The sequence below is a fragment of the Oncorhynchus kisutch genome, linkage group LG2 (genome assembly GCF_002021735.2).
Source record: "Oncorhynchus kisutch isolate 150728-3 linkage group LG2, Okis_V2, whole genome shotgun sequence".
Taxonomy (NCBI): Eukaryota; Metazoa; Chordata; class Actinopteri; order Salmoniformes; family Salmonidae; genus Oncorhynchus; species Oncorhynchus kisutch.
The window spans coordinates 64,954,306-64,980,511 of record NC_034175.2 but is presented as its reverse complement, the minus strand read 5'-3'; the positions used below and the strand labels follow the sequence as shown (position 1 = coordinate 64,980,511).

The window sequence follows — 26,206 nt, the reverse complement described above, 5'->3', positions numbered from 1 at the left end:
AATAAAGTGCCATAGATGAGCTCCTCTCCTGGGTTGGGGTTAGGTAGCAGCCATAAAGCGCCATAGATGAGCTCCTCTCCTGGGTTGGGGTTAGGTAGCAGCCATAAAGCGCCATAGACGAGCTCCTCTCCTGGGTTGGGGTTAGGTAGCAGGCATAAAGCCTCAGAGATGAGCTCCTCTCCTGGTTTGGGGTTAAGAAGCAGCTGGTTCATTGTCAAGCCACGCCCTTATCCTTCTTACCAGGTGAGCGACCACCCTAACACCATTAAAGGGATACTTTGGGATTTTAACAATGAGGCCCTTTATCTACTTCCCCAGAGTCAGATGAACTCATGGATACCATGTTTATGTCTCTGTGTCCAGTATGAAGGAAGTTAGAGGTAGTTTGGCAAGCCAATGACTGGAAGTCTACGGGTATCATCACAACTTCACACGAACCTACGCACACTTACAGATAAAGCCAGCATGGATCTCACATGACCCTCAGACACACACACACACACACACACATACACGCACACATTTAAATAGGTTCTCTGGCACAAAATGAGTATCAGCCAATTAAAATCTCTCTCTTTCTTCAGCCTTGCACACAACACACTGCTATTGTGTTTCTCGTGGCCAGTGATTTTAAAGCAGGGAAATTGAAATCCTTTTTAGCTCGTTTTTACCTCTAAACCTCTAAACTTATTACCTTTAACTCTAAACCACACTTATTCCACACACAAGGCTCTGCCCCGCCCTCCTTTTGGCAAATCAATCCATAACTCTATCTTTCTGCTTCCTGCTTACAAAAAAAAAAAAAACTGTTAATTACTGTTGAAATAATATGACTACAGGTTCATCTGCCTCAGCTACAGCCCATTCTGATGAGAAGCTGCTATAGACCACCAAGTGCTAACAGTCCGTATCTGGATAACGTGTGAAATGCTTGATAATGTATGTGACATCAACAGATAGATATATTTTCTGGGTGATTTAAATATTGACTGGCTATCATCAGGCTGCCCACTTACGAGAAAGCTTATTTAACTAGTGCTTGCAACCTGGTTCAGGCTATCAGTCAACCTATCAGGGTAGTTACAAACAGCACAGGAATGAAATCATCAACATGTATTGATCACATCTTTACTAATGCTGCAGAAAGGTGTTTGAAAGCAGTATCCAGATCCATCGGATGTAGTGATCACAATATAGTAGCCATATCTAGGAAAACCAAAGTTCCAAAGGCTGCGCCTAATATAATGTATAAGAGTTCATAGAAGACATTTTGTAGGGATTCCTATGTTGTTGATGTAAAGAATGTGTGTTGGTCTGTGGCGTGTAATGAGAAGCAACCAGACGCTACACTTGCCACATTTATGAAATTGCTTATCACAGTTACTAATAAGCATGCACACATTAAGAAAATTAAGAAAAACATTTACATCCCTGTGGATTGATGAAGAATTGAAAAATTGTATGTTAGAAAGGGATGAGGCAAAATAAATGGCAAATCATTCTGGCTGCACAACTGATTGGCAAATGTTCTGCAAATTGAGAAATCATGTGATTAAACTGAATAAAAAGAAGAAGAAACTACACTATGAAACAAAGGAAAATGACAAAGAATGATAGTAAAAAGCTTAGGAGCACCTTAAATATCATTTTGGGTAAAAAGGCCATTTTCATTATTTATTATTTATTTATTTATATTCACAAAACCCACTGATATTGCCAACTAATGATTTTGTTCATTGGTAAGATTAGCAAACTTAGGCATGACATGCCAGCAACAAATGCTGACACTACACATCCAAGTATATCTGACCAAATTATGAAAGACAAGCATTGTAATTTTGAATTCTGTAAAGTGAGTGTGGAAGAGGTGAAAAAAGTATTGTTGTCTATCAACAATGACAAGCCACCGGGGTCTGACAACTTGGATGGAAGATTACTGAGGATAATAGCGGATGATATTGCCACTCCTATTTGCCATATCTTCAATTTAAGCCTACTAGAAAGGGTGTGCCCTCAGGCCTGGAGGGGAGGAAAAAGTCATTCCCCTACCTAAGAATAGTAAAGCCCCCTTTACTGACTCAAATAGCTGACCAATCAGCCTGTTACCAATGCTTAGTAAACTTTTGGAAAAAGGTTTGACCAGATACAGTGCTATTTTACAGTAAACAAATTGACAACAGACTTTCAGCACACTTATAAGAAAGGACATTCAACAAGCACAGCACTTACACAAATGGCTGATGATTGGCTGAGAGAAATTGATGATAAAAAAATTGTAGGGGTTTTGTTAAACTTCAGTGCGGCTTTCGACATTATCGATCATAGTCTGCTGATGGAAAAACGTATGTGTCATGGCTTTACACCCCCTACTATATTCTGGATAAATAGTTACTGTACTTTTCTAACATAACACTGAGGGTGTTCTTTAATGGAAGCCTATCCAACATAATCCAGGTAGAATCAGGAATTCCCCAGGGCAGGTGTCTAGGCCCCTTACTTTTTTCAATCTTGACTAAAGACATGCCACTGTCTTTGAGTAAAGCAGTTAGTTTCTGAATGGGTGGCAAGGAATTAGTTATTCCCAAATATTAAAAAAATTTAAGCATTGCAGTTGAGACAAATCATTCATTAAACCCTAAGCCTCAACCAAATCTTGTAATGAATAATGTGGAAATTGAGCAAGTAACTAAACTGCTTGGAGTAAGTCTGGATTGTAAACTGTCATGGTCCAAATACAACAGTAGCTAAGATGGGGAGAAGTTTGTCCATAATAAAGCACTGCTCTGCCTTCTGAACAGCATTATCAACAAAGTAGGTCCTAGTTTTGTCGCTCCTGGACTACTGTTCTGTCGTGTGGTCACGTGCCACCAAGAGGGACTTCAATTGGCTCAGAAAACAGGGCAGCATGGCTGTTCCTTAGCTGTACACAGAGAGCTAACATTAATCATATGCATATCACTCTCTCCTGGCTCAAAGTGGAAGAGAGACTGACTTCATTCCTACTTGTATTTGTGAGAGGTATTGACATGTTGAATGCACCAAGCTGTCTGTTTGAACTATTGGCACGCAGCTCAGACATCCGTGCATACCCCACAAGACATGCCACCAGAGGTCTCTTCACAGTCCCCAAGTCCAGAACAGACTATGGGAGGCGCACAGTACTACATTGAGCCATGACTACATGGAACTCTATTCCATATCATGTAACTAATGCATGCAGTAAAATAAAATTTGATTTAAAAAAACAGAAATAAATACACCTTATGGAACAGAGGGACTGTGAAGCAACACAAACATAAGCACAGACACATGCATACACACACACGATAACATATACACTATACACACATGTACACATGGATTTTGTGTTGCAGATATGTGGTAGTAGAGTAGGGGCCTGAGGGCACACACTTATTAATGTGTTGTGAAATCTGTTGTGAATGTATTGTAATGTTTCAAAGAATTGTACAATTGCCTTAATTTTGCTGGACCCCAGGAAGAGTAGCTGCTGACTAGGCATCAAATTGTCAAAGACTCCAGCCACCCAAGCAATAGTCCGTTCTCTCTGCTACCATAGAGCAAACAGTTCCAGGGCACCAAGTCTAGAAACAACAGGACCTTTGAACAGCTACACCCAAGCCGTAAGGCTGCTCAACAACACTGCTAAATAACTCATCAAATGGCTACCCGAATTGCCTGCATTTACCTTTTTTACTAACTCTCTTGCACTGACTCTATGCACAAACACTGGACACTACCCACACTCACACATACTTACACTTTGACCACAACACCCATATACACACACACACTACATACGACCACACACACACACACACACATAACATGCGCACACAAGCATACTGATGTCACACACACACATTTTCACACTCACCACTTACGCTGCTGCTACTGCTCCACATGCACTCCTACTACTGCACCACATGCACTCCTGCTACTGCTCCACATGCACTCCTGCTACTGCTCCACATGCACTCCTGCTACTGCTCCACATGCACTCCTGCTACTGCTCCACATACACTCCTGCTACTGCTCCACATACACTCCTGCTACTGCTCCACATACACTCCTGCTACTGCTCCACATACGCTCCTGCTACTGCTCCACATACGCTCCTGCTACTGCTCCACATACACTCCTGCTACTGCTCCACATACACTCCTGCTACTGCTCCACATACACTCCTGCTACTGCTCCACATACGCTCCTGCTACTGCTCCACATACGCTCCTGCTACTGCTCCACATACGCTCCCTCTACTGCTCCACATACACTCCTGCTACTGCTCCACATACGCTGCTGCTACTGCTCCACATGCACTCCTGCTACTGCTCCACATGCACTCCTGCTACTGCTCCACATGCACTCCTGCTACTGCTCCACATACACTCCTGCTACTGCTCCACATACACTCCTGCTACTGCTCCACATACACTCCTGCTACTGCTCCACATACGCTCCTGCTACTGCTCCACATACGCTCCTGCTACTGCTCCACATACACTCCTGCTACTGCTCCACATACACTCCTGCTACTGCTCCACATACACTCCTGCTACTGCTCCACATACGCTCCTGCTACTGCTCCACATACGCTCCTGCTACTGCTCCACATACGCTCCCTCTACTGCTCCACATACACTCCTGCTACTGCTCCACATACGCTGCTGCTACTGCTCCACATACACTCCTGCTACTGCTCCACATGCACTCCTGCTACTGCTCCACATACACTCCTGCTACTGCTCCACATACACTCCTGCTACTTCTCCACATACACTCCTGCTACGGCTCCACATACACTCCTGCTACTGCTCCACATACACTCCTGCTACTGCTCCACATACACTCCTGCTACTGCTCCACATACACTCCTGCTACTGCTCCACATACACTCATGCTACTGAACCACATACACTCCTGCTACTGCTCCACATACACTCCTGCTACTGCTCCACATACGCTCCTGCTACTACTCCACATACGCTCCTGCTACTGCTCCACATACGCTCCTGCTACTGCTCCACATACGCTCCCTCTACTGCTCCACATACACTCCTGCTACTGCTCCACATATGCTGCTGCTACTGCTCCACATACGCTCCTGCTACTGCTCCACATACACTCCTGCTACTGCTCCACATACACTCCTGCTACTGCTCCACATACACTCCTGCTACTGCTCCACATACACTCCTGCTACTGCTCCACATACACTCCTGCTACTGCTCCACATACACTCCTGCTACTGCTCCACATACACTCCTGCTACTGCTCCACATACACTCCTGCTACTGCTCCACATACACTCCTGCTACTGCTCCACATACACTCCTGCTACTGCTCCACATACACTCCTGCTACTGCTCCACATACACTCCTGCTACTGCTCCACATACACTCCTGCTACTGCTCCACATACACTCCTGCTACTGCTCAGTCTTATCTATCCTGTTGCCTAGTCACTTTACCCTCAGCTATGCGTAAATAGCTACCTCAATTACCTCGTACCCCTGCACATCGACTCGGTACTGGTATTTCCTGTGTATAGCCATGTTATTTTTACTCGTTATTGTTATTCAATATTCACTATGTATTTATTCCTCGTGTCACTATTTCTATTTGATCTTCTTTATCTCTGCATTGTTGAAAATGACCCATGAGTAAGTATTTCACTGTCGTTTACGAAGCATGTGACAAACACGTTTTTATTTGATAAGCTAATAATATTATTAATAAGCAATATTACATGGACATGTACACCTTTTATAAAGGAACTCAGTCTGGCTTTAAACTTACTCTTGAGGGCCTCCCGAGTGGCGCAGTGGTCTAAGGCACTGCATCGCAGTGCTAGCTGTACCACTAGAGATTCTGGGTTTGAGTCCAGGCTCTGTCGCAGCCGGCCGCGACCGGGAGACTCATGGGGCGGCGCACAATTGGCCCAGCGTCGTCCGGGTTAGGGGAGGGTTTGGCTGGCAGGGATGTCCTTGTTCCATTGCTCACTAGCGACTCCTGTGGCTGGCTGGGCAGCAGTGCACGCTGACACGGTTGCCACGTGCACAGTGTTTCCTCCGACATATTGGTGCAGCTGGCTTCCAGGTTAAGTGGGCATTGTGTCAAGAAGCAGTACGGCTTGGGTTGTGTTTCAGAGGCTTTCGACCTTTGCCTCTCCCGAGTCCATACAGGAGTTGCAGCGATGAGACAAGACTCTAACTACCAATTGGATACACAAGGTGCACAAGAATGCACCTTGTGTATCATCAGGGTAGTGCATCATCAGTTCCTCTTGTCATGTTAGTCATTGCATAGCTTAGAGATGTATTCCTTGTCAGAAATGTCCTGATCAACTAGCCCATGTCAGCTAATGTTTTTTTAGAAGATAGATATTTTTGTAATTATTTGGTAACTGAAAAATCACATGAATACACATTAGACATGCCAAAATGTATAGAATTGCAATACATTTAGCTTTAAAACGGCTAAATGTTCTTTGCACCCCATGCCAAAATGTATAGAATTGCAATACATTTAGCTTTAAAACGGCTAAATGTTCTTTGCACCCCATGCCAAAATGTATAGAATTGCAATACATTTAGCTTTAAAACGGCTAAATGTTCTTTGCACCCCATGCCAAAATGTATAGAATTGCAATACATTTAGCTTTAAAACGGCTAAATGTTCTTTGCACCCCATGCCAAAATGTATAGAATTGCAATACATTTAGCTTTAAAACGGCTAAATGTTCTTTGCACCCCATGCCAAAATGTATAGAATTGCAATACATTTAGCTTTAAAACGGCTAAATGTTCTTTGCACCCCATGCCAAAATGTATAGAATTGCAATACATTTAGCTTTAAAACGGCTAAATGTTCTTTGCACCCCATGCCAAAATGTATAGAATTGCAATACATTTAGCTTTAAAACGGCTAAATGTTCTTTGCACCCCATGCCAAAATGTATAGAATTGCAATACATTTAGCTTTAAAACGGCTAAATGTTCTTTGCACCCCATGCCAAAATGTATAGAATTGCAATACATTTAGCTTTAAAACGGCTAAATGTTCTTTGCACCCCATGCCAAAATGTATAGAATTGCAATACATTTAGCTTTAAAACGGCTACATGTTCTTTGCACCCCATGCCAAAATGTATAGAATTGCAATACATTTAGCTTTAAAACGGCTAAATGTTCTTTGCACCCCATGCCAAAATGTATAGAATTGCAATACATTTAGCTTTAAAACGGCTAAATGTTCTTTGCACCCCATGCCAAAATGTATAGAATTGCAATACATTTAGCTTTAAAACGGCTAAATGTTCTTTGCACCCCATGCCAAAATGTATAGAATTGCAATACATTTAGCTTTAAAACGGCTAAATGTTCTTTGCACCCCATGCCAAAATGTGTAGAATTGCAGGAAATAAGCTTAAAACCTGCACAATTTTCTCCACCAACAAGAGGGGTGTGAACAGTTTGTGTCATGAACAGTGCCTGTGCACATAGAAATAGACGTGGTAAAAGTGTGAGAACCCCCTGGTCTAGATGACTGTTGATTGACAAATCCATAAGGCTCTTTGTTTTTTAAATGAATGTTAAATATACATGTTTTTTCCATAAAAGCACATGGATGTGTGTGAAACAGATAAACAAGTAGGATTTTGTCATATTTGAAAAAATGTGAAAACGTTGTCTAATGTTAGTAGTAGCTAGTAGCCTAGTCAAGGATGCATCAATGCAATATTGGCATACAATATTTTGTCACAGACCAACGAAACAAAAGTAAACCTTGAATTTTTAGGTTTTAAATATCCCTGTACTGGCTAGGGTTGACTTATTTCAAGAAATGCCATTGGTTGGTGGATACAAAGTCTAAGATCTTTGATAGGCTTATGAAGAATTTGTGATCAGTGCCACCTGTTGAGGTTAGCATATGGCTGACGTGTGCCATGTTATCTGATGGAAACAGCTTCAATTTAGCTTTCTGTTGCCTGCAAGTAAATCAACAAATTGAATTGGCTGATATGCATTTTGTGCCAGAGAATCTGTTTAAATGGAAATAGTTTGCAAGTATGGACACACACACAAACACTCAAGACTAGGTTATCCTTAACCACAGATCTAGGGTCATATTACTAGCCTACTGGCTATATACATCCAGGACTACAGGTATAGGTCTATACTCACCCTTGGGCATCCTTCTGAAACCTGAAAACAAATAAAAAACTAGATCTCAGGCGTCCCGAGTGGAGCAGCGGTCTAAAACACTGCATCGCAGTGCTAGAGGTGTCACTACAGACCCAGGTTCGATCCCGGGCTGTATTACAACCAGCCGTGATCGGGAGTCCCATAGGGCGATGCACAATTGGCCCAGTGTCATACGGGTTAGGGGAGGCTTTGGCCGGGGGGCTTTACTTGGCTCATCGCGCTCTAGTGACTCCTTGTGGCGGGCTGTGCGCCTGCAGACTGACGCCAGTCGTCAGGTGAACAGTGTTTCATGTGCGGCTGGTTTCCGGGTTAAGCGGGCGGGTGTTAAGAAGTGTGGTTTTGCAGGTCATGTTTCAGAGGACGCATGACTCGACCTTCGCCTTCCGAGCCCGTTGGGGAGTTACAGCGATGAGACAAGATAGAAAAGGGGGTAAAATAGAAGAAATTAAATAAATAAAAATAGATCACAGACTCTAAATATGACCTCCCTGTTTGACCTCTAGGTTTTATGGGTATTATAACTCATACTGTGGTACTCTATCAAGGGTGGACGTTCTCATAATAAAGACTGAAATGGAGTAAATGGAATGGGATCAAACACAGGAAACCATGTGTTTGATGTATTTAATACCATTCGAATCTTTAAACTCCAGCCAATACTATGACCCCGTACTCCACAACTAAGATGCCACCAACCTCCTGTGTTCTCTATAGCCCTACCGTTTATGCATTCGAATAGCTGATGCGCTTCCCTCCATTCATTACTTTTATTGTAATGCCAGACACTCACGATTGTAAAACGCTGACAATTGCACAACCATTTGAGTTGAGGAATAAATCACACAGAAGTGAAAAGCTGGGACCCTGCTCTTTTCAATAATTGCAGTCAAAAACAGTTGTATTTTCCCAAGATTGCATTTGGGAATATTGTGCAGCGACTGAGCTTATTAGAACCCATTTCTTCCCTTGCACCAATCAACTGTGTGCGGAGTTGCACACACTTGCTACCAGACAGGTTATATTAAGCTGATAAATAAACAACATAGCTCATGAACAGCTTCAGGAATTCATCTGGTTTCTAAATAATGATATAGGCCTAGACTACATAATAGTATTACTCTGCCTGTTGTATTTAACTAACAAGAGATTTGTGTAAATAATGTTTATGTCTTGACAAGCAGTTCCGTAGTGTCGGGCCTGTGTAAATCTTTCTGTGTCTGATATGAAAAAAGACTAAAGCAGGTGGAGGACTTTTGAATGCGAGTGCCGATGTTCAACTCTGAGTTGATATGCTTCCCGCCTCCAGGCAGGCTTTACTCGAGCCTGAGAGGGAAGGTCTTGACATTCTTACTTCCGCTTGGAAACCGAATGCTGGTTGATAACAAAAAGCTGGATTAAATACCAATACATTTTTTGTTGTTGTGTTGGAGTTTTAACATGTAGGCTACTGACCCAAGCGAACCATATGAAAACTTGATTAACTGGCCCGGTGAGCTCGGCAGATGTTGCCAGGCCAGCCAGTCTCCTGAGATAATCCACTTCCTGTAGGCTACTCCACGTCATGTGCCAAAGAAATAACGCCACCTGCTGTAGAAGACAGATTTTGGGCCCAGTCATTCCTCTTGCTTTGTAAATACTGGATCTCTATGACAAGACACATCATTCAATGTCGTCAAAATCGGGCCAGTCATGTATGACATATCGCATGTGAGTAATGGACGGACAGATGGAACGGAAACCGATCCACGGTCCCCTCCCCGATTTCATGGTGGGGGACAACTAAACACACTTTATCTAAAGAAATTATATTTGACAAAGATCAGGTGAGAAGGTCAGGTCAGTGTATCAAATCAATGGCCTACACCACACAGGTGTGTGTTTTATCCAACTCTTCAGATTATTGCTGTCATGCCATACATATGTCCAGTATAGCATTCCAATGATAGCTAAGGGAGTTGGCTAAACTAAATCACATCCTAATGTGACCAGGACCAGGCAAATATACCACTATAGTAGAGACTGACCTGAACTCCAGCACAGTCACACTCTTCAAGCCTGGCAGTCCCCCCAGAGCATCTTCTATCTGCAAACACAACGAGATCACCTTGAGTTCAACAGTTAATTCGGAGGATATTGTTTATGTCCTCTTTTTATTTATTTATTTTATTTAACCGTTATTTTATAGCTCTTTAATTCCATTATTTTACTTTAATTCCATTCTTTTACTTTTAGATTTGTGTGTATTGTTGTGAATTGTTAGATATTACTGCACTGTTGGAGCTAGGAACTCAAGCATTTCACTACAACCACAATAACATTTGCTAAATATGTGACCAATACAATTTGGTTTGATTTGATTTCTAGCATGGCCATCTAGTGACTACTCACTCAGACCTCTGATTGAACCTTGTTGCTAGATGCTAGTGAGTGTTTTGTGAAGAGAACCATGGTTTTGCTGACTCGTGGACCCAGCATTGTGGAACACCTCCTCAGTGATAAAGTTGAATTACTATTCACTATTATTCTGACACACCTGGCAACACAGCCGACTTCTTTAATCGTTAGATTGTGTTTTTCCGAACATGTCTGTCCCTCTCCTCCTCCTGTCCCTCTCCTCCTCCTGTCCCTCTCCTCCTCCTGTCCCTCTCCTCCTCCTGTCCCTCTCCTCCTCCCGTCCCTCTCCTCCTCCCGTCCCTCTCCTCCTCCCGTCCCTCTCCTCCTCCCGTCCCTCTCCTCCTCCCGTCCCTCTCCTCCTCCTGTCCCTCTCCTCCTCCCGTCCCTCTTCTCCTCCCGTCCCTCTTCTCCTCCCGTCCCTCTCCTCCTCCCGTCCCTCTCCTCCTCCCGTCCCTCTCCTCCTCCTGTCCCTCTCCTCCTCCCGTCCCTCTCCTCCTCCTGTCTCTCTCCTTCTTTCATTGTCTATCTCCCTCCCCCTTTGCATACACAGAATGATAAAAGTTTAATACAGAGTCATAGCCGTAGGAATTCGGGGTGCTGCACTGTGCAGCACTGTCCCGCCATGACAACAAAAAATTGTCAGCACCCCATCCGTCGAACTACTTCCCGCGGGCTATGGACAGAGTAATAATTAGTACATTAACGGCTTCCAGGGGAGAGTCAAAAACATATTATTTTCCCAGCAGCAGTAAAATGTCTGACCTATTTGTTCTCAGTCAAAAAGCCTTGATGGTGGAGGAAAGTTATCTGTGTGTGAGTGAGTGTGTGTGTCCTGCTTTCTCTATTCCAGTCTCTCTTGCGGCCTCAAGCTACATCATAAACTCTAACTTTCAGCATCTTTTCACTCAGAGTATGCAGTATGCCTAGTGTACAATATCAACAGTCAAATGAAGGAAATTTCAAACTGTGTGGGTTCTTTATAGTGCCCTGACTGTGTGGGTTCTTTATAGTGCCCTGACTGTGTGGGTTCTTTATAGTGCCCTGACTGTGTGGGTTCTTTATAGTGCCCTGACTGTGTGGGTTCTTTATAGTGCCCTGACTGTGTGGGTTCTTTATAGTGCCCTGACTGTGTGGGTTCTTTATAGTGCCCTGACTGTGTGGGTTCTTTATAGTGCCCTGACTGTGTGGGTTCTTTATAGTGCCCTGACTGTGTGGGTTCTTTATAGTGCCCTGACTGTGTGGGTTCTTTATAGTGCCCTGACTGTGTGGGTTCTTTATAGTGCCCTGACTGTGTGGGTTCTTTATAGTGCCCTGACTGTGTGGGTTCTTTATAGTGCCCTGACTGTGTGGGTTCTTTATAGTGCCCTGACTGTGTGGGTTCTTTATAGTGCCCTGACTGTGTGGGTTCTTTATAGTGCCCTAACTGTGTGGGTTCTTTATAGTGCCCTGACTGTGTGGGTTCTTTATAGTGCCCTGACTGTGTGGGTTCTTTATAGTGCCCTGACTGTGTGTGTTCAAAGGAAAAATGACTACCTATAGCCTCAGAACCTACAAACAAAGTGATGGATTAGGAGATGCCAGAAGAGGACAAAGGGGATGGAGAGAGTAGAAAAGGTTGAGGGAGGATTAGAGGGAAGATTTAGAGGAGATACAGATGACAGGAGGAGCGAGATGAAAGGATAGTGAGAAGGGAGAAGGAAAGAGTGGAAGAAATAAGTACTGTAAAGGAGTGAAGTGGAGAAATGAGAGAAGGAACACTGAAAGAGAAAGGAACAGCCCATTAGCAGCCTTGAAACCTCATTCTGGCACATTCTTTACAAAAAAGGTCAAATGCAGCTAACGTTTTTCTCAATATATTGCTGTCAATGGGAAAAGATGATTGTCACAGTGTTTATGTTTTTCTCAATACATTGCTGTCAATGGGAAAAGTTGATTGTCACAGTGTTTATGTTTTTCTCAATACATTACAGTCAACGGGAAAAGATGATTGTCACAGGGTTAATGTTTATCAATACATTGCAGTCAATGGGAAAAGATGAGTGTCAGATGGTTGATGTCTAAGTGAATACCTTGCATTCAATGAGGAAAGATGAACATAACAATATGGACGCATAGAGAAAGACTTCAGAGACATGACGCTCCTCTCTCGCTCTCTACCTCCCTCTTTCTCCTCCCTCTCTCTCTTTCCCCCCTCACAACTTCACCCTCTCTCCCTCTGTCTCCCCTCTCTCCCTTCTCCCCATTTTATCTCCTTCCTTCTTTCCCCCCTCCTCTCGCCCCCCTCCTCTCGCCTCCCTCCTCTCGGCTCCCTCCTCTCGCTCCCACCTCTCGCTCCCTCCTCTCGCTCCCACCTCTCGCTCCCACCTCTCGCTCCCTCCAACTTTTTATCTCCTTTCCCACCTTCACAGACAGGATATTGACACATAGATATGCATCAAGTGTATTGGAGCATAAGTCAATACATTGCATTCAAGGCAAAAAAAAGAGACAGACAGACAGAGACAGACAGATATCCACTCAGACATACACATATCCACTCAGACAGACAGACACATATCCACTCAGACAGACAGACACATATCCACTCAGACAGACAGACACATATCCACTCAGACAGACAGACACATATCCACTCAGACAGACAGAGAGACAGGCAGGCAGGAAGACAGACAGACTCTAAACTCAACCCTTAACCTCACCCTAGCTGTCCACATCCCGGCTCAACCCCAGCCATAACCATAACACATTTGCCTTCACATCTTGGCTCAGCTCTTGGAGTTAGGGTTGAGCTGGGATGTGGACAATAAGTTAGTGTTGGGTTATGGCTTGCATTAGGGTTGAGCTGGGAGTGAACATGAAGCTAGGGTTAAGGTTGAGCTGGGAGTGGACATGAAGCTAGGGTTAAGGTTGAGCTGGGAGTGGACATGAAGCTAGGGTTAAGGTTGAGCTGGGAGTGAACATGAAGCTAGGGTTAGGGTTGAGCTGGGAGTGGACATGAAGCTAGGGTTAAGGTTGAGCAGGGAGTGAACATGAAGCTAGGGTTAGGGTTGAGCTGGGAGTGAACATGAAGCTAGGGTTAGGGTTGAGCTGGGAGTGGACATGAAGCTAGGGTTAAGGTTGGGGCTAGGGTTAAGGTTGAGCTGGGAGTGAACATGAAGCTAGGGTTAGGGTTGAGCTGGGAGTGGACATGAAGCTAGGGTTAAGGTTGAGCTGGGAGTGAACATGAAGCTAGGGTTAGGGTTGAGCTGGGAGTGGACATGAAGCTAGGGTTAGGGTTGAGCTGGGAGTGAACATGAAGCTAGGGTTAGGGTTGAGCTGGGAGTGGACATGAAGCTAGGGTTAAGGTTGGGGCTAGGGTTAAGGTTGAGCTGGGAGTGAACATGAAGCTAGGGTTAGGGTTGAGCTGGGAGTGGACATGAAGCTAGGGTTAAGGTTGAGCTGGGAGTGAACATGAAGCTAGGGTTAAGGTTGGGGCTAGGGTTAAGGTTGAGCTGGGAGTGAACATGAAGCTAGGGTTAGGGTTGAGCTGGGATGTGGACATGAAGCTAGGATTAAGGTTGAGCTGGGATGTGGACATGAAGCTAGGGTTAAGGTTGAGCTGGGAGTGAACATGAAGCTAGGGTTAAGGTTGAGCTGGGAGTGAACATGAAGCTAGGGTTAAGATTGAGCTGGGAGTGAACATGAAGCTAGGGTTAAGGTTGAGCTGGGAGTGAACATGAAGCTAGGGTTAAGGTTGAGCTGGGAGTGAACATGAAGCTAGGGTTAGGGCCTCAATCCTAGACATAACCCTAACCTTAATCAATTAACAATTAATTTGCCCCTCTCCCCACTACATGGCAGAAAGGTAGGTCTCACTTGAAGACTGGTCTAGAGTTAATGTGTTTTAGAGTGACATTGGCAGAACAGTTGAGGCTAGAAGCAAAATTCATGTATGGTCTTGTTCAACAGACGCTTCCCGATGAACGCCAGCCAAACATGCAAAATGTACTCTTCACAGTGAAAACTTTGTCCCACCGAGATGAAGGCCTTTCTTCCATAGAAAAGCCTCACATAACCATAATGCCCCCATGGCCTGCGATTGAGCTAGCTAACCGTCCTTGTACACATCCAATCGTGACCTTATAGGGATGCCCTATGTTGAGGCTCAGCTTCCTGTGGCAAACGGAATCCTCAACATGGTCCTTCACTCTCCCTGCAGTTACACAAAAACACGGTCTTCCTTCCTCTGTAGAATGGTAAGTTCTTAATGTAAAGTCTTGAAACACAGGGCATCGTTAAAAAGTGTCCCACGGAGGCCGTACATTGAATTTCAGCTTCCTGCGACTAGAGGGAAGTACTTAATTGGGGATCATAGGGGTGGTTTCAACAGGTTAAAAAGGTTTCATCTTCCCAAATTGTACATATTTGTGATCAGGGGACCATCATGACATCATGACTTCAATATGTAATTTGAAGTCAATCGACCCAAAATCATTTTTGACCTCCATTGGACACAATGGTCTTGCAGATCCAGAAACAAAGAGCCTTTTTATGAATTCTTGAATTAATTCTGAAGAGGATTTGTGTCACATTTTTTCAATTGACTTGAAAACTTGAAACTGTCTGCCAGCCTGCCTGTCTTTCTGTCTGCCTAACTGCCTGTCTGCCTGTCTGTCTGTGTCTGTGAGAAAATGGAGGGGGATGAGAGAGAAAGAAGGGGGAGAGTGAGGGATGAGGAGAGAGGGGAAAGAGGGAGAGGGTGTAGGAGGGGGGAGAGAAAGCAGAAGGGGGACTAGAGAGAGAGTCAACATACAGCCAGAGGTGGGAGAGAGGAGGGATAGAGAGAGATGAGAGGAAGGGGAGGCAGGGAAAGGAGAGAGACAGAATGGAGGGGGAGGAGGAAGAGAGAGAAGGGGAGAGAAAGAGGGAGAGAGGAGAATAACAAGAAAATGGTCAACCCTGTGACACTTATCTTTCCCATTGATTGCAATGTACTGAGAAAAACATCATCAAAACATTACCTCTTCTTTTTTCTTTTTTTTTACGGGCCAGGATAAAGATTTCCTATGATATCATGTTGGGAGGAAAGAATGTGAAGTAGGAATGAGTGAATGAGGTAGAGAGAAGGAGAGAGATAAAGAGGGAAACAGACATTTCTGAGTCGTACCTTGTCAATGAACTGCTGGTTGAGTGTCTGGTACTGGAAGCTGGCAGTGTCTCTTAGAGCATCGCTGTACCTCTCTCCCTTCAGCAAGATACTCAGCTCAACCACCTGCTCCAACTGGGCCCGAGTAGGCCACTCCAACACTTCCATCTCTATGTCATTGGTGGGTTCTGTGGGAAGCTCCACCTCTGCCCCTTCTATGATGACCTCTGGGGGTTAGGGAGAGAAAGGTTGGTGTTTTTAAGAAAGCAGCACTTTTCTTATAACACTGATGTCTGATTCAACTTAATCAAGCTCTTTATATTTAGTTAATTAGCCGACTAAGGTACATTGGTAATGGTCTGGAACAAAAGCCTTTTTAACCCGTTGAAACCACCCCAGATCAGTATGTTCTTTAGACAAATCCTGGTAAGTGTACCTAGGGCTGTTGAGGTGACCATAATACCGCCACACAGAGAGTCATGACCGCAGTGAAATTCCATGTGACTGTTCATGGTAATCTCCTCTTATGCACTCAGGACATGTGTTGGTATTAACCAACTCACTAATGAACATCAGGTCCTAATGGCCTGGTACTCAGGCCTTCACTGTCCCTCCATCAGGTCCTAATGGCCTGATACTCAGGGCTCTATTGTCCCTCCATCAGGTCCTAATGGCCTGGTACTCAGCGCTATATTGTCTCTCCATCAGGTCCTAATGGCCTGATACTCAGGGCTCTATTGTCCCTCCATCAGGTCCTAATGGCCTGGTACTCAGCGCTATATTGTCTCTCCATCAGGTCCTAATGGCCTGGTACTCAGGGCTCTGTTGTCCCTTCATCAGGTCCAAATGGCCTGGTACTCAGGTCTCTACTGTCCCTCTAACAACTCTGACATCAATCTAAAATCACATCAAACACTTATCATCAAAACAGTATCATGCTTTTAAAACTCACCGCACTGTGATTGATCAATTTGAAGAAGTACTACAGGTTGAAACTGAGTGGAAAACATGGTCATTGTGGATGTTGTTTCAAAGCCAAACAATGAAATGGAGAGCACTTTCTAAGGTGATGATTCATTAAAAACACTCATATGCATATTAGAGTTAATGCATCGGCACTGGCCTAAACAGTATACGAGCCCAATCCCCCCCCAAAAAACTTAATTTAAATAATGATTGTGGCATTATACGATACATAGCCTACCCGAAGTTTACACACAGCAGATTTGTATTTATTTTTTAAACTGATTTAAGATGTCTTTGGTATAGAATTGGTTTAGCCTACAGTTCATTCGAAAATATTCAGATCCCTTGACTTTTTCCAAATTTTGATACGTTACATCCTTATTCTAAAATAGATTTTTTTTAAATGTCACCTAGTCAATCTACACACAATCTACACCCTGTAATGACAAAGCAAAAACCTTTACATAAGTATTCAGACTTTTTACTCAGTACTTTGTTGAATCACCTTTGGAAGTCTTCTTGGGTATGACACGACAAGCTTGGCACACCTGTATTTGGGAAGTTTCTCCCATTCTTCTCTGCAGATCCTCTCAAGCTCTGTCAGGTTGGATGGGGAGCATCGCTGCACAGCTATTTTCAGGTCTCTCCAGAGATGTTCGATCGGGTTCAGGTTCGGGCTCCAGCTGGGCCACTCAAGGACATTCAGAGACTTGTCCTGAAAGCACTCCTGCATTGTCTTGGCTGTGAGCTTAGGGTCGCTGTCCTGTTGGAATGTGAACCTTCACCCCAGTCTGAGGTCCTGGGCGCTCTGGAACAGGTTTTCATCAAGGATCTCTCTGTACTTTGCGCCATTCATCTTTCCCTCGATCCTGACTAGTCTCCCAGTCCCTGTCACTGAAAAACATCCCCACAGCATGACGCTGCCACCACCATCCTTCACCGTAGGATGGTGCCAGGTTTCCTCCAGATGTGATGCTTGGCATTCATGCCAAAGAGTTCAATCTTGTTTTCATCAGACCAGAGAATCTTGTTTCTCATGGTCTGAGTCCTTTGGTGCCTTTTGGCAAACTCCAAGCGGGCTGCCATGTGCCTTTTATTGAGGAGTGGCATCCATCTGGCCACTCCACCATAAAAGTCTGATTGGTGGGATGCTGCAGAGATGGTTGTCCTTCTGGAAGGTTCTCCCATCTCAACAGTGGAACTCTAGAGTTCTGTCAGAGTGACCGTCAGGTTTTTTGCTCTGACATGCACTGTCAACTGTGGGACCTTATATAGACAGGTGTGTGTCTTTCCAAATCATGTCCAATCAATTGAATTTACCACAGGTGGAGCCTCCAGTCAAGTCTTTTTCATTATGAGGTATTGTGTTTAGATTTATGAGGGAAAAATGTTGTATGTAATTATGTAATCAAATTTAGAATAAGGCTGTAACGTCACAAAATGTGAAAAAAGTCAAGGGGTCTGAATACCTGCATACTCCAGAATGCACTGTATACTCCAAAACTGAACAAATTCTAGTAATCGCCTTTGAGGGCATTTTTTATATTTTCATAATTAATCAGCTGACACCTTACCTTTAGCTACAGAATATCTCACCAACATGTTTTCCATCTCCTCCCCTATCTCTTTCATTCCATTCTCGAGCGCGCAGAGAGAGGGTCTGTCAACAGTTTAATTAAATATGTTTCTTGTGAAAACATGTTACTATCGATGAACAGGGTTGGAGAGCCCATGGCATACAGAGTACTGGGTAGCTGCAGGAACAGGGTTGGAGAGCCCATGGCATACAGAGTACTGGGTAGCTGCAGGAACAGGGTTGGAGAGCCCATGGCATACAGAGTACTGGGTAGCTGCAGGAACAGGGTTGGAGAGCCCATGGCATACAGAGTACTGGGTAGCTGCAGGAACAGGGTTGGAGAGCCCATGGCATACAGAGTACTGGGTAGCTGCAGGAACAGGGTTGGAGAGCCCATGGCATACAGAGTTTGGGCGGAATATCACCTGTTACGCAGCAAGAGGCTGCATGCTCCTCAAACAGCGCTTGATGCATGGAGTGAAATAACCACAGTAACCTACCCGGCATGATTGAAAAACAAACCAGCAGGAAAGTGGCCTCCAATCACTATTAGAGTGTATATGGATGACATGTCTTTTTACCCCTGTTCCTGCCCCTGTTCCTGCCCTGTTCCTGCCCCAGTTCCTGCCCCTGTTCCTGCCCCTGTTCCTGCCCATTTCATAACGAGCCATTCTAAATCTAAACTAATTTTACATATTAGAAAAGACTAGACTCAATTGAGAATAGTCTGATGGGTGAAAATATGAGCACTTGATGAGAGAAGAGCTGTGCAGCATGAGGCAAGGACCACAGCACAAGCTTTTTTTGCGACTTTCTCAAATCATCAACAGCCTATAGTCGCATCATGCAGCCCATATATGTTTTTGATTTCTATGGTTCGTATCATTCACAACTAAAGTTACCTAATAACTCTAAATGTATCTTATAGAACCTGTTTCAAATGATCACTTTTACCTCAACATAACCACTTCATATGTACACTCACTCTGGAATGGGAAAAATATCCTTTCTGTTATATTCAGCTAAGTTGAATTATATTCTTCTGACTATAAAATCACATAAGATGAAATAATAGCATGGGACTTACAAGCATGTATTGTCAGCTAAATGAATAAGCCTACATCCTATGGCCCTGAGCATAGCCAGATAACATACAGTAAGCCAACTCATATGCTGTTCTTCTGAAATACATTTTCTTCATCTCATAATGGTTCTTTAGACCTGACTAAAATTAATAATGGATTTATTGTGATGGTGCATATTAAATTAATATATTAGACGTTTGTATGCGGGTTGTATGCATGGAGGACTGGAGATGCTTGACGTGTTTATGCTAATTCAAAGTAAAATTACCATGAGACCGGCAGTCTTTTGCACGACAATAACCAGCTGATGAAATGTCATGACTGCCACAGCACTATGTGCACCACAACACATCGATAGTCAGAGGCATTGCTTGGCTTGAGCCTGTAATGTGGGGCAAGAAATCAATAGCCAGAGGGGTTGGTGTGAGTGAACTGTGTGGATGCGCTGCTTACTAATGTGGATTAGACAGCCATAGTGGGCTATTACTGGTCTGAGCACGTCACAGAGCAGAGAGAAGGAGATGGAGAGAGAGAGAGGTAACAGAGAGAAAAAGGAGGGAGGGATAAAGAAGTTATAAAAGGTGTGTGTGTGTATGACACTGACCTCCTTGAGCCTCCTGTTCTGTGGCTGGAGTTGAGGTGCTGTGGAAAAACAACAGTCACTCACAGTTGAGAGGTTTCACTCAGAGATCCAATCAAATCAAATTATAATAGTTAAGAAGCACAAAACTATCTGGTGTTCTACTTGTAGTGGAGCCAGAGAGGTAGATACCATGTATCTGCAGACATAGAGGTAGATACTATGTATCTGCAGCCATAGAGGTAGATACTATGTATCTGCAGCCATAGAATTAGATACCATGTATCTGCAGCCATAGAGGTAGATACTATGTATCTGCAGCCATAGAGGTAGATACCATGTATCTGCAGCCATAGAGGTAGATACCATGTATCTGCAGCCATAGAGGTAGATACCATGTATCTGCAGCCATAGAATTAGATACCATGTATCTGCAGCCATAGAGGTAGATACTATGTATCTGCAGCCATAGAGGTAGATACTATGTATCTGCAGCCATAGAGGTAGATACTATGTATCTGCAGCCATAGAGGTAGATACTATGTATCTGCAGCCATAGAGGTAGATACTATGTATCTGCAGCCATAGAGGTTGATACTATGTATCTGCAGCCATAGAATTAGATACCATGTATCTGCAGCCATAGAATTAGATACTATGTATCTGCAGCCATAGAGGTAGATACTATGTATCTGCAGCCATAGAGGTAGATACTATGTATCTGCAGCCATATAATTAGATACTATGTATCTGCAGCCATAGAGGTAGCCATAGAGGTAGATACTATGTACAGTGCCTTGCGAAAGTATTCGGCCCCCTTGAACTTTGCGACCTTTTGCCACATTTCAGGCTTCAAACATAAATATATAAAACTGTATTTTTTTGTGAAGAATCAACAACAAGTGGGACACAATCATGAAGTGGAACGACATTTATTGGATATTTCAAACTTTTTTAACAAATTAAAAACTGAAAAATTGGGCGTGCAAAATTATTCAGCCCCTTTACTTTCAGTGCAGCAAACTCTCTCCAGAAGTTCAGTGAGGATCTCTGAATGATCCAATGTTGACCTAAATGACTAATGATGATAAATACAATCCACCTGTGTGTAATCAAGTCTCCGTATAAATGCACCTGCACTGTGATAGTCTGAGAGGTCCGTTAAAAGGGCAGAGAGCATCATGAAGAACAAGGAACACACCAGGCAGGTCCGAGATACTGTTGTGAAGAAGTTTAAAGCCGGATTTGGATACAAAAAGATTTCCCAAGCTTTAAACATCCCAAGGAGCACTGTGCAAGCAATAATATTGAAATGGAAGGAGTATCAGACCACTGCAAATCTACCAAGACCTGGCAGTCCCTCTAAACTTTCAGCTCATACAAGGAGAAGACTGATCAGAGATGCAGCCAAGAGGCCCATGATCACTCTGGATGAACTGCAGAGATCTACAGCTGAGGTGGGAGACTCTGTCCATAGGACAACAATCAGTCGTATATTGCACAAATCTGGCCTTTATGGAAGAGTGGCAAGAAGAAAGCCATTTCTTAAAGATATCCATAAAAAGTGTTGTTTAAAGTTTGCCACAAGCCACCTGGGAGACACACCAAACATGTGGAAGAAGGTGCTCTGGTCAGATGAAACCAAAATTTAACTTTTTGGCAACAATGCAAAACGTTATGTTTGGTGTAAAAGCAACACGGCCATCACCCTGAACACACCATCCCCACTGTCAAACATGGTGGTGGCAGCATCATGGTTTGGGCCTGCTTTTCTTCAGCAGGGACAGGGAAGATGGTTAAAATTGATGGGAAGATGGATGGAGCCAAATACAGGACCATTCTGGAAGAAAACCTGATGGAGTCTGCAAAAGACCTGAGACTGGGACGGAGATTTGTCTTCCAACAAGACAATGATCCAAAACATAAAGCAAAATCTACAATGGAGTGGTTCAAAAATAAACATATCCAGGTGTTAGAATGGCCAAGTCAAAGTCCAGACCTGAATCCAATCGAGAATCTGTGGAAAGAACTGAAAACTGCTCTTCACAAATGCTCTCCATCCAACCTCACTGAGCTCGAGCTGTTTTGCAAGGAGGAATGGGAAAAAATGTCAGTCTCTCGATGTGCAAAACTGATAGAGACATACCCCAAGTGACTTACAGCTGTAATCGCAGCAAAAGGTGGCGCTACAAAGTATTAACTTAAGGGGCTGAATAATTTTGCACGCCCAATTTTTCAGTTTTTGATTTATTACAAAAGTTTGAAATATCCAATAAATGTCGTTCCACTTCATGATTGTGTCCCACTTGTTGTTGATTCTTCACAAAAAAATACAGTTTTATATCTTTATGTTTGAAGCCTGAAATGTGGCCAAAGGTCGCAAAGTTGAAGGGGGCCAAATACTTTCGCAAGGCACTGTATCTGCAGCCATAGAGGTAGATACTATGTATCTGCAGCCATAGAATTAGATACTATGTATCTGCAGCCATAGAGGTAGATACTATGTATCTGCAGCCATAGAATTAGATACTATGTATCTGCAGCCATAGAGGTAGCCATAGAGGTAGATACTATGTATCTGCAGCCATAGAGTTAGATACTGTGTATCTGCAGCCACAGAGATAGATACTGTGTATCTGCAGCCATAGAGGTAGATACTATGTATCTGCAGCCATAGAGGTAGATACCATGTATCTGCAGCCATAGAGGTAGATACCATGTATCTGCAGCCATAGAGGTAGATACTATGTATCTGCAGCCATAGAGGTAGATACCATGTATCTGCAGCCATAGAGGTAGATACTATGTATCTGCTGCCATAGAGGTAGATACCATGTATCTGCAGCCATAGAGGTAGATACTATGTATCTGCAGCCATAGAGATAGATACCATGTATCTGCAGCCATAGAGGTAGATACTATGTATCTGCAGCCATAGAGGTAGATACTATGTATCTGCAGCCATAGAGGTAGATACTATGTATATGCAGCCATAGAGGTAGATACTATGTATCTGCAGCCATAGAGGTAGATACTATGTATCTGCAGCCATAGAGGTTGATACTATGTATCTGCAGCCATAGAATTAGATACCATGTATCTGCAGCCATAGAATTAGATACTATGTATCTGCAGCCATAGAGGTAGATACTATGTATCTGCAGCCATATAATTAGATACTATGTATCTGCAGCCATAGAGGTAGCCATAGAGGTAGATACTATGTACAGTGCCTTGCGAAAGTATTCGGCCCCCTTGAACTTTGCGACCTTTTGCCACATTTCAGGCTTCAAACATAAATATATAAAACTGTATTTTTTTGTGAAGAATCAACAACAAGTGGGACACAATCATGAAGTGGAACGACATTTATTGGATATTTCAAACTTTTTTAACAAATTAAAAACTGAAAAATTGGGCGTGCAAAATTATTCAGCCCCTTTACTTTCAGTGCAGCAAACTCTCTCCAGAAGTTCAGTGAGGATCTCTGAATGATCCAATGTTGACCTAAATGACTAATGATGATAAATACAATCCACCTGTGTGTAATCAAGTCTCCGTATAAATGCACCTGCACTGTGATAGTCTGAGAGGTCCGTTAAAAGGGCAGAGAGCATCATGAAGAACAAGGAACACACCAGGCAGGTCCGAGATACTGTTGTGAAGAAGTTTAAAGCCGGATTTGGATACAAAAAGATTTCCCAAGCTTTAAACATCCCAAGGAGCACTGTGCAAGCAATAATATTGAAATGGAAGGAGTATCAGACCACTGCAAATCTACCAAGACCTGGCCGTCCCTCTAAACTTTCAGCTCATACAAGGAGAAGACTGATCAGAGATGCAGCCAAGAGGCCCATGATCACTCTGGATGAACTGCAGAGATCTACAGCTGAGGTGGGAGACTCTGTCCATAGGACAACAATCAGTCGTATATTGCACAAATCTGGCCTTTATGGAAGAGTGGCAAGAAGAAAGCCATTTCTTAAAGATATCCATAAAAAGTGTTGTTTAAAGTTTGCCACAAGCCACCTGGGAGACACACCAAACATGTGGAAGAAGGTGCTCTGGTCAGATGAAACCAAAATTTAACTTTTTGGCAACAATGCAAAACGTTATGTTTGGTGTAAAAGCAACACGGCCATCACCCTGAACACACCATCCCCACTGTCAAACATGGTGGTGGCAGCATCATGGTTTGGGCCTGCTTTTCTTCAGCAGGGACAGGGAAGATGGTTAAAATTGATGGGAAGATGGATGGAGCCAAATACAGGACCATTCTGGAAGAAAACCTGATGGAGTCTGCAAAAGACCTGAGACTGGGACGGAGATTTGTCTTCCAACAAGACAATGATCCAAAACATAAAGCAAAATCTACAATGGAGTGGTTCAAAAATAAACATATCCAGGTGTTAGAATGGCCAAGTCAAAGTCCAGACCTGAATCCAATCGAGAATCTGTGGAAAGAACTGAAAACTGCTCTTCACAAATGCTCTCCATCCAACCTCACTGAGCTCGAGCTGTTTTGCAAGGAGGAATGGGAAAAAATGTCAGTCTCTCGATGTGCAAAACTGATAGAGACATACCCCAAGTGACTTACAGCTGTAATCGCAGCAAAAGGTGGCGCTACAAAGTATTAACTTAAGGGGCTGAATAATTTTGCACGCACAATTTTTCAGTTTTTGATTTATTACAAAAGTTTGAAATATCCAATAAATGTCGTTCCACTTCATGATTGTGTCCCACTTGTTGTTGATTCTTCACAAAAAAATACAGTTTTATATCTTTATGTTTGAAGCCTGAAATGTGGCCAAAGGTCGCAAAGTTGAAGGGGGCCAAATACTTTCGCAAGGCACTGTATCTGCAGCCATAGAGGTAGATACTATGTATCTGCAGCCATAGAATTAGATACTATGTATCTGCAGCCATAGAGGTAGATACTATGTATCTGCAGCCATAGAATTAGATACTATGTATCTGCAGCCATAGAGGTAGCCATAGAGGTAGATACTATGTATCTGCAGCCATAGAGTTAGATACTGTGTATCTGCAGCCACAGAGATAGATACTGTGTATCTGCAGCCATAGAGGTAGATACTATGTATCTGCAGCCATAGAGGTAGATACCATGTATCTGCAGCCATAGAGGTAGATACCATGTATCTGCAGCCATAGAGGTAGATACTATGTATCTGCTGCCATAGAGGTAGATACCATGTATCTGCAGCCATAGAGGTAGATACTATGTATCTGCAGCCATAGAGATAGATACCATGTATCTGCAGCCATAGAGGTAGATACTATGTATCTGCAGCCATAGAGGTAGATACTATGTATCTGCAGCCATAGAGGTAGATACTATGTATCTGCAGCCATAGAGGTAGATACTATGTATCTGCAGCCATAGAGGTAGCCATAGAGGTAGATACCATGTATCTGCAGCCATAGAGGTAGATACCATGTATCTGCAGCCATAGAGGTAGATACCATGTATCTGCAGCCATTGAGGTAGATACCATGTATCTGCAGCCATAGAGGTAGATACCATGTATCTGCAGCCATAGAGGTAGATACCATGTATCTACTTATATCTATGGCTGCAGATACATAGTATCTACAGTTGAAGTCGGAAGTTTACATACACCTTAGCCAAATACATTTCAACTCAGTTTTTCACAATTCCTGACATTTAATCCTAGTAAAAATTCGCTGTCTTAGGTCAGATCCCAACTTTAATTTAAGAATGTGAAATGTCAGAATAATAGTCGAAAATTATTTATTTCAGCTTCTATTTCATTCATCACATTCCCAGTGGGTCAGAAGTTTACATACACTCAATTAGTATTTGGTAGCATTGCCTTTAAAATGTTTAACTTCGGTCAAATGTTTCAGGTATCCTTCCACAAGCTTCCCACAATAAGTTGGGTGAGTTTTGGCCCATTCCTCCTGACAGAGCTGGTGTATTTGAAATCAGGTTTGTAGGCCTCCTTGCTCACACACACTTTTTCAGTTCTGCCCACAAATGTTCTATAGGATTGAGGTCAGGGCTTTGTGGTGGCAGCTCCAATACCTTGACTTTGTACGTGTTTAAGCCATTTTGCCACAACTTTGGAAGTATGCTTGGGGTTATTGTCCATTTGGAAGACACATTTGCGACCAAGCTTTAGCTTTAACTTCCTGGCTGATGTCTTGAGATGTTGCTTCAATATATCCCCCTAATTTTCCTTTCTCATGATGCCATCTATTTTGTGAAGT

At 43.3% G+C, this 26,206-nt stretch overlaps 1 protein-coding gene across 1 annotated transcript in view; it reads right to left on the bottom strand.

Annotated features, from left to right (window-relative positions):
* Positions 1–26,206, bottom strand: part of impg2a (interphotoreceptor matrix proteoglycan 2a) — a 60,563-nt gene that overhangs the window by 16,825 nt on the left and 17,532 nt on the right. The window contains exons 5-8 of the mRNA XM_031802227.1: positions 19,979–20,016; positions 15,769–15,974; positions 10,253–10,311; positions 8,208–8,228 (exon numbers count right to left, since the gene is read on the bottom strand). Coding sequence (XP_031658087.1) covers positions 8,208–8,228; positions 10,253–10,311; positions 15,769–15,974; positions 19,979–20,016 — 324 coding nt within the window. The remainder of the gene's footprint in view (positions 1–8,207; positions 8,229–10,252; positions 10,312–15,768; positions 15,975–19,978; positions 20,017–26,206) is intronic.